This window comes from Panthera onca, chromosome A1 (genome assembly GCF_046562875.1).
Source record: "Panthera onca isolate mPanOnc1 chromosome A1, mPanOnc1 haplotype 2, whole genome shotgun sequence".
Classification (NCBI taxonomy): domain Eukaryota; kingdom Metazoa; phylum Chordata; class Mammalia; order Carnivora; family Felidae; genus Panthera; species Panthera onca.
This window is the reverse complement of record NC_138339.1, coordinates 76351732-76366909: the sequence shown is the minus strand read 5'-3', so window position 1 is coordinate 76366909 and position 15178 is coordinate 76351732. Positions and strand designations below refer to the sequence as shown.

The window sequence follows — 15178 nt, the reverse complement described above, 5'->3', positions numbered from 1 at the left end:
CGCATGAAGTCACGAGGCTCTAAGCTGCCACATCTTTAGGAAGTTTCCAACTGTTGCAAATCAAATACATGAAGTGTTATTTCTTAGACAAAGATTTCAGTTACATCCAGTCTGTTTTTTCATGACCTGAAGCCTGACAGAGTCAAAATAGCACTGGATTGAGAATAAAGTTATCATTTTCCTATTCTCATTTTCACCACAAATTGTGTAACCCTGGGCAAATCCCTGAATCTCCCAGAACCTTAGTTTATTCACCTGAAGATGGGAAAGTTGGTTCAGGGGATTTCTAATGCTCCTAACTTTTGGTTTTTAGTTTTATAAATGATCTTTATATTATGGGTATAATATTGTGGGAATAATCATACACACATATAATTATATGTATAATACAGTATTTCTGTCCTTCTGTTTCTTCCTACATCTGGAAACTTATGAAATTTTCTATAAAATCTTTCTTCCATCAGTTCTTAACTAGCCACAATATGTATACCAAATTTTAATTGAAATTTGTTAACTCATTATTTTTCATTGCTAATACAATATAATCATGCCCCAAATGGAGATCAATGCTGGGAGAAAAGGAATTGCAATAGTTATAAATATGATTCTATCATAATTTATGTTGATAATAAGTTTTACATGAATAGGAAAAATTTATGTATTTTACTGTGTTCAATTAAAAATGTGTTGATGATCCTATGTTATATTTATAATAAATATGATACACTCTTTAAAGTTATATTTGTAACAGAATTGGAAATGACAGTTAACCAATCAGGTAGATTAAAGAGTAAAGTCATTATTTTCTTATGTGATCTGTAAACAATACTACATCTCAAATATTAGAAAACAACTTTCTTCAATGACAATTACATAGTTTTCTATGGCATTTAAATTATTTTCTTGGCATATCCCTTAAGTGAATTAATCAATAATGCTAATCAACAAAAATAACCAACAGTCACCAATGAATTAAGAAAAATGGCATACCAACTAATCGAAGCAGCATAAACTGTATTCCCAATGCTAGGGACCGTTGCCTCTGATTAACACACCTAAAGATATCAAATACGTATACGTTAACTAAAAGTGGTCATATAGTATATTTGCTCTTAAAGCCAATTTATTTTTCTACCAGTTTAGCATTTCTAGATTAAGTAAATGTTATGTGCATGAAATAAACAAACTATTTGTAACAGCTTATACAGAGTTGAACCTTTCTGGAATTATAAAAGAAGAAAAATGTTACATGAACTAAAACACTACAAAACACCAAAAAGAATCAAAGTTCGACAAATATATCGAATATGTATGAATTGAAACAAATGTAAAAAAGAAAGCACATGCATTAATAAGACTTGTTTTTTACTATCCCTTAAGTCACAAGTCACATGACTTAAGTCACAAACAAATAAATATTACTCTAATTCTTACTAAGTTTTGAGACAGAAACCATACATAGGGGATAAAGTACTAATTCAGGTTTTGTAAAACAGTTCTTGAGGCTCACTCTGATTCAACAATGATTCTTTAAGTAATGACTATCAAACATGAAATGAGACATGATACTGGCACACAAGAGTTAGGAGATAAAAGAGACCAACTAGTTCTTAAAAACAAACATGTAGTTGAAAAGTTTTATAGATAATGTTCCAAAAATGAAGTTTTAAAAAATCGCTTTCTCGGTTCTCTAAATAACTCCAATTTCCACATAGGATAATGTTACCAGACTATTTAATATTTGCAGACAGAATCTCCAAAATTTCCATTGGACAAAAAGTATGTGAAAAAGTAATGAGTATCAGGGAACAAAAACTGAAGAGTAAAAGAGCTAGAGGTTGTTAGGAAAGACATAGAAAGACTGATGAACTTACGAAAGGGCAGATTTTTTTATCAAAAAAAAAAATTGATAAGTATTTTTATCAAGTGTTGTGAAGGAAAAAAAGCAAATTGAAAGCTCAAAACGCTGCCAAGAGCCATGTGGCATCTAGCTTCTCATCTAGTAGAGCATTGTTTTGAGAAGGTTGAATATCACTGCACCTACTATATGAGGTAGAATTCAGGTCATTCTGATTCTGACATATGCGGAATACTCTATATTTCCATCATACTCAAACACGGTTGAATAGCTTAAACTGAAGCCTGATGAAAGAGTCAGAGAAGCTAAAGTCAAGTATATTCCAGGTAGGCAATATTAAGACACTTTCACATACATGATCACATTTAAACCTCATATATCTGGGGTTCAATGAAGTAGCTTTTCCAATGTCATAGAAGTAACAATGTTATAAGAACTGAATTAGTTTTAGAACCAGTGGTCAATATATGAACCAAATGAACCTGAGTCTATTTTCTTTACACTCAAATTGTCTTAGGGATGGCAAATTTCACAATATAATACATACCTTAGGATGGACACAGTTATAGGAGTACCAGCCATAAATGTAAAGATAATTGTAGCAAAGAAAATGCCAAGGAATATGGGCAAATTTGCACATCGACTTTCACATTTTCCAGCTTTAGCTTCAGAAATAAAACTTGCCGAAGTAGGAGTTATTTCTGTATTCCTTGCAATACAGGAACAATTGTAATATTCCTACAAATATTAGACATGATGATATTGCACGTGCTTATCTTGAAAACATATTTTATCATTGTAAGTTAGGTGATTTACAGACATGGCAATCATTTTACACAATCTTAATCTTTGAACAACAAATAATGCTACAAAAGAGTAATTAACTCTTAAGAGATTAAGTAAGTGAAAATAAAGGACCACATTTATGAAGTAGAATCATCTGTATTTGAGTTGTGTTCACTGCTTCAACTTGTAAGCTATTACTGACTCATAACTTATAAAATAAATGGACAAGAATATACCAATTATCTGACCTCACCTTCCAGACTACTTTTAATAAATCATATTTGTTCAAATTATTTTCTTGCTTTCTTTTCCATTATAGAAGGTAAAGAAGCACACTATCTACAATAGTTTGAAAGGACAAACACTATAATTTTAACAAATGTCACCGCAAAATTAACTAATATAACACAAGTCTCTAGGAAAAAAAGATGTTGCTTTCAAGTAAACAACTTTACTATCATCTTCTGAACTTTCTGTAATTGATTTACTAAAAGCAAGTTCTATCCCTTCTAAGATGACATATTTATGACAATGGTAAGCTAGAAGTTATTGCTTCATTATCCTAAAGGCTATTTTATATATAAATATATAAGATTATGTAATATATACTTACATATAAATTAATAATACGAACTGTTGGAAGGTAACATGTTAAAAGATTACAATTATTACTTTTGTAGGAAAGAAATTCAGAGTGTAGGGGTGCCTGGATGGCTCAATTGGTTAAGCTTCCGACTTCGGCCTAAGTCATGATCTTGCCATTCCCAAGTTCAAGCCCGCATTGGGGTCTGTGCTGGCAGCTCTGAGCCTGGAACCTGCTTCAAATTCTGTGTCTCCTTCTTTCTCTCTTCCCCTCCCCCATACTCACTCTGTCTCTCTCTCTCTCAACAATAAATAAACATTAGGAAAAAAAAATTCAGAGTTTAAGAAGTTTGTTAGGCATAACTACTTTTTAAATGTTTTTTTACAGCTCAATTGCATTCTTACTATAAATCTTTTTACAAGTTTAAGGCCTCAATAAAGTCATAACAGAGCCATAGAAGTCAAAGGGAAATAGTACTTTTTTTATTCTGAAGGCCAGAGACCTTTTTTCAGTGCTAAAGCTAATCTAAGGCCAGTGGTACTGACACAGGATATCCAAATATGCAGATGACACTCCCAAAATGGAATATTACATACTCAGCACCTGGATATATCAAATAACGAAGAAATGTAGCCTTTAAAATTTTAAGAGAAAAGTATTTTCTATCTTGATGAAACTGTATACCTCTCTTAAATAAAAAAGTATACAATTTTACCTGCAATATACCTAGCTCTTACTCAACATTTGCTTTGTTGTTTGGGTCAGTGTAAAAATATAAGACTAATATTTCTGTGAACAAATGTGCATAGGTATTTACTGTATTATTATCAATGCATTTTGCCTATCTGAAATATTCCATAAGAAAAAAATCCTGTGAAAAAATGAGTTGTGACATGGACCAGATAGACATCAAAAGCCAGAACAAATAGAAAATTTGTAAGTCAAAATAACTTGCTTTTCCTAAACAATCCCTAGAAGACAATTTGCTATTTAAGATGGAAATTACAGTACTTGGAGAAAAATATAAATATCAAATTAATTATATCAAAATAACCAATACCACTTCAAGTATGTTCTGGGTATTAAAGTTTTTTTTTTTTTTCTTTTTTTGGTTTCCTTATGCAGGATAATATTTGTGTCTAACATTTTTAGTTATGGGAGTAAAAGTCCACAAATATCTTTTTGTTGTAATCTACTGGTTAGAGTTATTCAATAGCGCTTAGCAATCATATTTTATACACAAGAAAATGTTACCTACATACCTACCTCTGAAAGTAATAGTTACCTATCATTCAGATACTTCTGATTCTATAACATGCATCATACTCATTTGTGGAATTTGATCCCTTATAAATAGCACAAACACCTAATTTTCTCAATCTGTTTTAAAACTAAAGGAAGCCCAGATGTGTACTGGTTTGAAGGCATGATAACCCTGAGACCTGAGATCTTAAAAATCTTCTGGAGGCCATTTATTTTTCATAGGTACTTTATAGTAATGATCTAGTTTTATCCCATGGATTAAAATTGCACATATGGTACCCAAGTCCGTTAGGTCTACTATGATTCACCACAGACATTTTTTTGACACATTTTTCAATGTTCTTAGATGATTGTTTTAAAATCTATAAGCTAGGTAATATGGAAAAAAATGTACATTGTTCCTCATATTCTCACACACCCTGCAGGAAGATCAAATCCTAGTATGTTCAGATAAATTTCTAATGTATTTATTACACACAAAATCATTAAAGATATGTGTACATGTATATGCACACATATATTTATGTGTGTGTTTATGAACATATAAATGCATACAACCACACACATACACACACAAACACATCCAAGTTGGCTTTAGAAGAAATCTGAAGTAATTTTATAGATTCTTTCAATTAGCTTTTTCTACTTATTTATGTATAAATCTTTTCTTACAATCTTAAACTTATCTTTATATGGTAAAAGAAATGCCATTTCACTAGTCTACATTTCAAATATTCAAGATTGTACTGTTTTGTCATAATTGCTATGTATCTTACTCATTGTGGTCTCTTATTTCACAGTATATATTTCTCTCAGATCTTTTTAAAGTTATCACATTACATATTAATCCATAACATATTATGTACTACTAATAATCTGAATGCTATTTTTCCCCAAACTCTTAAATTTAGCTAAGATGAAATCTTTAGATTATAGATATAGTACAATAAAATTCTATTGGATCTTCTTAAACTATTTAGCTGTTTAAAAAAATCATATCTAGGTAAACTAATATGCATTCTAACCTAGAATTAAAAGTAAATTTGTATTTGAGGATTAATGATTTGGGGCATTTTAAAATGAATCTGTGGTGCATCAAATAAGAATAATAAATATTTATTATGTTTCTAATATATACACTGTAATTAGTAAGAATAGAAGTTCCCTGACTTCTAGGGGCATAAAGCATGGTTGAGAAAATAACACAATGTAAAAAGGTAAATAATATTTCATTACTGTAATAGAAGTGATGTAACAAGATGTAGGTGATTAACTGCCAAATTTATTTTTCAACATTTAATGCATCTGAAATATAAAGGAAGAAGAGTCTTTTCCAGCAGGAGTGCTTAGGGTCTTTAAAAAACAAAAAAAATGTATATATGCATACACACACACAATTAAGAACACTGTGCATGAGCTCTACCCTCTTAACAAATTTAAAGTGTGTAATACATTATTGTTGACAATACATACAATGTTGTATAGCAGATCGCTAAAGTTTATCCATCTAACTTGACTGAAACTTTATGCTGGCTTCTGAATGAAGGAGGTGGGCCAGCAAGGGAAGAACAGACAGGTACTGCATAACTCCACTAGAAGGACAAAGAAGGTCATCCATAAATGTACAAACACACTACCTCATTAAGGTAAAGCAGAAGACCCAAGTTACCTTTGGCTGTCTTTTTAAAAGAGAATTTTTACAACCTGCAAAGCAGGGAGAGAAATACTGGACCCCATCTCCTCCACAGACAGGATAATAATATGATTGAAAGCAGTTACAACCGGCATTACAAGGAGCAGTCAAGTTTCCCAGTTCTCCTGTCCTGTCATCAAGAAATGAAATGAGGCAAATTATCTATATTATAACTTTTAATGAACAGTTCAGAAGCATTGTTAGATCTTGCCCTTTAGTCATTTATTTACTCACTCAACACATACTTAATTACTGAATGAATAAAACAAATCAAATGTCTGCCTTTTCACACAAAATTTAATTTCTTGTGGGAGAGAGAGTCAGCATAAACAATACTTATATAATACAATGTGTCTCAGTGATAAGAAAAACAGGCAGAGTAAGCAAATAAAGCAGGGTTTCTCATTAGGTGCTACATTATTCTTTGAAGGGTAGCAGGGAGGGAGTGCTGCTTTTGTGGATTATAGGATGCCTAGCAGCATCCCTGGCCTCTACCCATTAGATGCCAGTAGTATCCCTCAGTTATGACAACCAAAATGTCTCCAGACATTGCTAAATTTCCCTAGAGTGTGGAAAATTTTACATCTGCAAGGATGAATAAAATAATGGTATTCAAAATACTCATACTCATTTTATCAGTGGGAAAACTAGGGCCCAGAGAGATTAAGCTTTCTATCTTCACCAAACATTCCTGGTTCCCAGGCTCAGTTTTGTTCCATGCTGCCTTTTAATAGGATGCAATATCTTTGATAACATCGTTATGTTATCTTCAGGGTTACCCTAACCAAAGATACTTCTCCAATTCCTGTTTGTTCATTCATTCAACCAATAAACATTGAGCAAATGCTAGGCCCTATGCTAGGTATCAGGAATACAAAGCTGAGTAAAGTACTTGCTGTCCTCAAAGATTTCACAGTCTAGGAGCAGAGATAGACACAGAAAATTATACACTAATATGGTGAACATGGTTACAGGTATTTGCAAAGTGTACTTTAGAAGCACTGAAGGACAAGCTGAAGTTTAGGTGAGAGTCTTTAGGAGCTACTACCTGAGAAAGTCTTAAAGGATGAGTAAGAGTTAGCTGGATACATGGGGAATGTGAAGGGCACTTCAGAAAAGCTGGTACAAAAGCATAAAGGTGAGATATAGCTTCCTATATGGACAAATATGAATGATGTCTGAGGCAGTGGGTGATCAGAAACATAGTTGAAGAGGGGTCAGAGACCAGATAACTGAGGGCCTTATCGACCTGTTAAAAAAACAATGGGTTTTAACCTATTTTTGAAAATGTAATCAAAGTATTTTTACACTGGAAAGTGACACTGTCAAAAGCACATCTTAGAGAAATAATGCCAGGAGTGATGCAGAGTATAAATGTGAAGGAAGGAGACCAGTTATAATATGCCAAACAGTAATTTATGACAATCGACAATATATAGGAGAACCAAAATAGAACATTTGATTAAAGGAGACAGATTTGGGAAATATTTTGGCTGATTCTGGATGTAGAATCATCTAAAATATTGGGGGTAAGATGTGGTGTTTGAAGATGGGTATAGGACAAAAGAGTCAAGAAACTATTATTAGAAAAATAGTCAATGCTTGAAAAGTTTATTAAATGCTCTTAATATATACATATTGTTTTTAAAATACATAACACATTTTAAATTTCCTGAATATTTAAAATATACACGTGTATAAACATACACACCCATACTACATACTGTCTAACTTGGTGTTTTGGTAGAAAAAGAGAACTAGTTTGGGGAGGACATGATGAATGAGGTTTTATACATACTGAAGTTTAAGAGTATCAGAATTTGGTGAAGAAATATGGCCTGGAGCTAGATATCTAATATAGTTTGCATATAAATGTGGCTGAAAACATGATAATGATAAGATTAGCCATATAAGGAGCATAGAGCAAGAGAGTAGAGGTCTCCAGTGTCCATTTATTTCATGAATACATAGTAAGCTCCAATATTGTGCTAGACTCTACTCAAAGTGATGGAAACATATCTAAAAGAAATAAATAGAAAAAGGGAGGGAGGAAAGAAGGAAATGGAAAAGGAAGGCAGGCAGGTAGGGCAGAAAGAAAAGGATAATAAAATCCCTTCTCATCACCATGAAGCTAACTTCCTTGCTTTCCACTGCAGGTCAAAATCAGTAAATGAGTGATTTATCTAAGGATTATAAGAGAATAACTGCTATGTTGGAAAATGATATTTAAGGGGTAGGTGGAGAATAAGGAGTCAAGAAAGAGTAAAGGAGAGAAAACAAATTGGAAACAAATCAGTGGAAGTTGGAAGAAAAGGTGATCAAAGAGTGAATTGTAAATAATTCATTACTCTGCCTGGAGTCTCTTCCTCTAATCAATTCCATAGGCTGCTGCTAGATATCTTTATCAAACACTATTTTACCCACAAAAGCAAGCATTATAGTCTACCTACAACTAGCTTACAATATAGATACAGAAGTAAGGTGACTACAGAAATACTACCCCTTCAATTCTAGAAATGGCGTCTACACATTTTTAAACTTAACTTTTCCAACATAAAATTCTCACACTATCAATATGTGATTACTAAGAACATGAAGGTGTATGACAGTATGATGCAAACTTAAGTAGAAACAGAAATGTAGCATATATTCCTTTTAGTTAAGTGTATATAAACTACTTAAACCTATATATTTTATAAAGGTTAATTTCATGAGGTAAAGGGGAAACTATTATTAGAAAAATAGTCAATGTTTGAAAAGTTTATTAAATGCTCTTAATATATACATATTGTTTTTAAAATACATAACATATTTTAAATTTCCTGAATATTTAAAATATACACGTGTATAAACACACACACTCATATATGTGAGCAACACATTTATCACAAATAATAGAATTTAAATGTCAATTTCTTATTTGAATCCCAACTATTCTATAATTATGTCTCTACTGTAAGGAAAGATTTCCCTAAACCTATCATAACATCTTAATAGGTACGCATCTTTAAGGTGCTGTTTCAGGTAAGTAAAGCGATTCTCGCTATAGACCAGACAGAGAAAAAATACTGTGTGTACTAACTACAGTATTTCATATTTCACAAGGTTCTAAGTAGAAAGTAAAACACAAATCACAATTATCAACACTGATTACCAGAACAAACCCAGAGTCAAGGCAATATGAGAACAGTAGGAAGCTTTAATAACTAATATATTTCTAGAAATGACAGTCTGCTTTCAATTGTTGTGTCCACATTAAACATTTAATAATAAATTAATGTAAAATATTACAAATATTAAAAATATCCTCTGAAATGATTAGTATTGTTAATCTTAAGGGTTTTTTTTAAAGTTTCATTCATTTTTGAGAGAGAGAAAGCATGTGTGCATGCACAAGTGGGGGAGGGGCAGAGAGAGGGAGACACAGAATCCAAAGCAGGCTTCAGGTTCTGGGCTGTCAGTGCAAAACCCTAATGCAGGGCTCGAACCCACAAATGGTGAGATCATGAACTGAGCTGAAGTCAGATGCATAACTGACTGAACCACCGAGGTACCCCAATCTTAAGTTTTGAATATATACTATTTAACAGGATTTTAAATGAACCTATCAATAAGTCTAATTCATTAATTCATAGTTGCAAAGCTGTGTTTAACAACCATAACTTCTTTTTCCTCATAACTAACAAGGTATGTTTTGTGCTTCTTAGTCTGTTTCTCTTTCCATATACTACTTTTTTTTTTTTAATATATGTGTTTGTTGGATGAGGCTATAGTGAGTAAACTATCTACGGTATGGACATTTTAATATGCAGTGTACAGAGCTAACATGAAGAATTTGAGGGGCACCTGAGTGGCTCAGTTAAGCGTCTAACTCTTGATTTCTGCTCAGATAATGACTTCACAGTTCCCGTGTTGGAGCCCCATGTCAGGCTCTGCACTGACAGTGTGGAGCTTGTTTGGGATTCTCTCTCTCCCTCTCTCTCTGCCCCTTCCCCACTCAAGCACATGGGTGCACACTCTCTCTGAAAATAAATAAATGAACTTAAAAAAAAAAGAATTTGAGGCCACAGAGGAAGAAAAATTGACAATGTCTCACCTATTCTGCGACATTAAACTCTACCTCCATCTTCATTTATATCTAAATAAATACACACAACTCAAACTGACACCTTCTCTCTTGTCTTCCCTTCTGATTAGGCAAAGGACAGCTTATCTGGTAGGAACTCTTGTTTAAGGTAGAAAATAGCAAATAGATTCACATCCACATCATTCATCTTTCAAGGTAATTAAACTAGTGGTAAACTATCCAGAACTTTCTGTTCTAAAAGGAATATACAAAAAACAAGTGGTTTCTCAGGATACGTTTGGGTAAAGTTTATAGGTGTAAAGTCAGGTCTGCAGTACTTACCTGTACCTACCTTTCAACATTTCCAGATATTTTTTCATTTAGGAACATGACCTAAGTCCCATTGGAACTGGTTCCTGAACCTACCAGCCTTTACTAGGCATTTATGCCTAACATACTCCCTCTGCCTTTCCCTCTTCTCAAATTTTTAACTCTCATAGCTTTTTTTGTACCCTTAAAAAATATGTAAACCAATTTCTCTGTTATACCATGAAACTTTTTCTGAATCTAATCAAAGGATACTGAAAAGCTCTCCTTCTTTTGAATTTCATAGCCCTTTGTGTGTCTCTCATTACCTAATACATTGTTCATTTACCATTTTTTTCCCAATCACTCCTGCTACATTGCAAACTCCTTTAGAGCAGGGATTTTTCAGCCAGAGGATGTAGTAAAAAAATGTTGAATAAATGTAATAGAGGTGAACTTAACATTGCTTTAGAATGCTCAGCATCTCATTAATGTAAAAGAATGACAGAAACTGCAAATCACAATCGTTACTGGCAAACTCATCCAACAAAGTACATTCTATTTAGGTTATTGGAATGCCATACTCTACAGAACTGTGGAGTCCTTGACCTAGAGTACCATCTCCCTTACCAGCCTCAAACACATTCAGTGAAACAATTAAAGCAACACTGCAGGCTATGAATGCACCACTATGCAACATCCTCCTGCCTGATCTGCTAATTCATGCCTTAGGATTTCAAAACTAAACATACAAGGCAAAAGTAAACATACAAAGATAAAATGGTCATACCAGTTATAGGTGGAAACATGTTTACAGGTCATAACAAGAAGTCATTTATTTCTTTACAATAACCATGAACTTCTAAAGTGGAAACAATAATCATTAGTATAACCTAGGACTAGCTTCATTTTAATTTATCTGCAGACTATTTTCAACCCCCCTAATACACTAATGTCACCATAGAGGCATCTCCATTTTTAAAGATTTAAATCAATAGCAACATATGAAATTCTCCCTAGGATGTGAATCCTTTCAGGGCAAAGATTCTGTTACTTTAATCTTTGTATCCCTGAACATAGTTCAGGACACATTGCCCAGGATAGAATAGTTGAGTAGTTACTCCTTAACTGCTCTCCAGATAAATCCCCAACATTTAATAAGATGTCAAATTATTTAAACCAACAAAACAAGAAAAAAAAAAAAAAAACCTTACATCTTCTTATATACGAAAAAGCCAATTTTTCATTATTTTATTCAAGAAAGCATATACTTGAAAATACACACACAGCTTTTACTCTCATATCAATATCAAAAAGTACTGAAATATATTTACCCATTATATGATTCAGACACACCGGCAAAAGGCTCATTTTCACAGTTGGCATAAACAAATACAAAACTCAGCACAAGCGCAACTAAAGATGTGAGCAAAGCAAACTTCATTGTGTTTTTACATGTCATTTTGAGTTTTGAAACAAGTACGCCACCTAAAATCTGACCAAGAGCAGCTCCAGGAATTAAAACAGCCCCTGATGAGAAAGAAGACACAGAGAGTGAGAAAACATACAGGTGTAGTCAGTTACTCACATGACAAATTGGGAAACATCAAAAACAAGCACCAGTACTATTTTAACACATGAATGCTATCATGTGATTTATAATGTTTTGAATATTAAGATCAACAAATATTCTCTTTAGCTATACAGCCTCTGTATTTCGTGTTCATACAACAGACTGTCTATTAACAGAAAATCTGAAACTTTTATCAAAATCAGTAGTTTAAATTTCAAGAAGTGGCTATCTAAAATGATATATTATTCTAATAAAAATTTAATGTAGTAAAGTAAAATTATTAGATTAAATCTGAACAAAGAAAAAAATGGTTTACCTCCAAGGGTAGCTGCAAAGCTGGAAGACAATCCAAATTGATTTTCTATAAATTTAGGTAAAAATGTAGCAAATCCAGTAGTAATTAAGGCTTCTGAGGAAGTTGAAAAAACTAAACACATAAAGACAGTATTCCTCATCAAATTCTAAAGAAAAAATATAGTTCACCAAATGAATAACTATGATTATACTGCAAAATGTAACATTAAAATGGCAACATGATGAAATGGCAAATTTTTAATAAGCACAGTATAACTATCTATAAAATGTCAGCATTTCCTCCAGCATAAAAATGAAATATTAATAGCTTGATATATACAACATTGAGAAAATTTATATGTGGAGCACCTAGAGAATTGACAGGTGATTGATTCAACAGTAGGGTGACTGTGCCTTTATCATATGCAAAGGATGGGGTAAAGGAGGTAAAAGCCAGGTTGGAAAGGTTTTCTCCAGTATATAATAAACTTTCATACATTAAATCTACCCCTTGTCTGATGTTTTGAATTCCCATGTCTACTAAATGAAGAACTTGGTTATAAACACAGATGAGAATGGTCTCTTAGTACCAAATTTGTATTGTTCTATGAGTAAAGGACTCACTAGTTAAGAAACTTAGATAGCTATAGAGTTCAGCAATTTTAAATAGGTGGATACACTGCTGGACTTCTCAGAATCTTAAACTATCAGAGGAGAGTACAGAGATTAATTAATCTAATATATCTGCCCACAAAGTGAAAACCAAATTATACTTCTGGAATATTAAGTGAAAAAAAATTTAATTAAATCAAGCAAAATACACACACTCACAACCACTCACAGGAGTCATGAAGAGGCAAGGCAAGAGAGTTAGAAGTCAGATCCAGATGATCTAACTTAAGAATAATAGTAGTGACAAAAAAGAGAAAAGTACCTGAACGAAAACATTCAAAAATTTTTAAAAATAATAATGGCAGAAAACATTTAAATCTTCAGGTTTAAAAAGATAATGGATTTCTAGCAAGAATTAATGGGAAAAAAAAAAACACATACTTAGGCATAACCTAATATATTGCCTGAAATCAAAGATAGATGGAAATAAAAATGAATCATACTAACTTGGATGGAACTTCTCAACCACAACACATTTAACTAGAAAAGAATAAGATAACATCCACAGAATTCTGGGACTAAAAGAGTATGATCAGAAAAGGTCCATTCAGTCAGAAATATCATTCAGTATTCAAGGATACTTAGATGCTACTCTGTCTGAGGAAAACTAGCAATAAAATACTGAATCCAGAGGGATCTGAATCAGAATTGAGACCTCAAAGCATGAAACCATAAGAATAAAAAAAAGCAGTAATATACATAAAAATGGTAATATACATAACAATTTATAAAATAAATAGAAATATATGACCTAGAACATAACTATTACAAAAGAAAATTGTTGGGATTAAAAATCATGAACAATGTCAGAAAAACATAAGAATGTGCCTGCATGGGAGGGAATAGAGTTAAAAGGTAAGATAAATCAATTAAAAACATTTCAGGCTTTCATTTAAGGAGGAAAATGAAAATGATTGAGAAGGAAATAATTTCAAATCTTGAAAAGGTAAAATTACAAACTCCCGTATGTACAAAACTTTTATGATGCTAAATGAAAGAATGTTTTTCTGTGCAAATACAACAGAACAGACCATAACACTTGTTTCTTTAATCTCAAGTTCAAACCAAGTAACCACTAACTGCCACCTATTTCACAAGGGAAAAATACTGGTTAGACATTCTCTAATATGTATTTATAATTTAGTGATAACTGATCTATTACATAAAGGAAGTGGCATGGAATAACGAACTATAGTGCTAAAGAGAAACCACTGAATATTGATATTGTTATTAAGACAACTCATGTTCTTTCAACCATTCTATCCTGGAATAGTTCTCATTTACTCAAAGCATAATAAAATTAAATCTGAGGAGTTATTTATTTATAAGAGCTAGAATTATAATAAGTAAGCAAAAATGCATTGTAAAAATATGTATATATATATACTTATTTATATGTATATATAATATAAATATCTACCTATATATGTGGAGGAGGGTGTGTGTGTATATGTGTGTGTGTGTATGTGAGAGAGAGAGAGAGAGAGAGCGCGCAAGCATGTATGTGTATAGTGTTATTTTACCTTTAGGGCAGCTGGAAAATCTTTAAAGCTTGTTCCAAAACTCTCCTCGGTGTCTTTTAAGGAACTACTCTTATCCTGGTGAGTCTGGGAAATTCTTTCACCTTGAATTTTTGCTGTACCTAAAAAAGCAGTAAATGTACTTCTTCTATCACTTCATTCTTCATTTTTTTAATGCTTACTTTTAATTTTTTTTTAATTTTTTATTCTGAAGTTAGTTAACCTACAGTGTAGTCTTGGGTTCAGGAGTAGAACCCAGCAATTCATCACTTACATATAACACCCAGTGCTCATTCCAACAAGTGCCTTCCTTAATGCCCATCACCCATTTATCCCACCTGCCCCTCCCCCATCAACCCTTAGTTTGTGCTCTGTATTTAAGAGTCTCTTATGGTTTGCCTCCCTCTGTTTTTATCTCATTTTTCCTTCCCTTCCCCTATGATCATCTCTTAATTTTCTCAAATTCCACATGAGTGAAATCATGTGATATCTGTCTTTCTCTGACTGGCTTATTTTGCCTAGCATAATACCCTCCAGTTTCATCCATGTTGTTGCAAATGGCAA

The 15178-nt window shown here is 32.6% G+C and overlaps 1 protein-coding gene across 2 annotated transcripts in view; it reads right to left on the bottom strand.

Annotated features, from left to right (window-relative positions):
• SLCO4C1 (solute carrier organic anion transporter family member 4C1) overlaps window positions 1-15178 on the bottom strand; it is an 87369-nt gene that overhangs the window by 21965 nt on the left and 50226 nt on the right. For both annotated transcript variants that reach the window (XM_060635291.3, XM_060635293.3), the window contains exons 6-11: window positions 14618-14736; window positions 12445-12589; window positions 11890-12085; window positions 6160-6313; window positions 2406-2596; window positions 991-1055 (exon numbers count right to left, since the gene is read on the bottom strand). In XM_060635291.3, the coding sequence (XP_060491274.3) occupies window positions 991-1055; window positions 2406-2596; window positions 6160-6313; window positions 11890-12085; window positions 12445-12589; window positions 14618-14736 (870 nt within the window). The remainder of the gene's footprint in view (window positions 1-990; window positions 1056-2405; window positions 2597-6159; window positions 6314-11889; window positions 12086-12444; window positions 12590-14617; window positions 14737-15178) is intronic.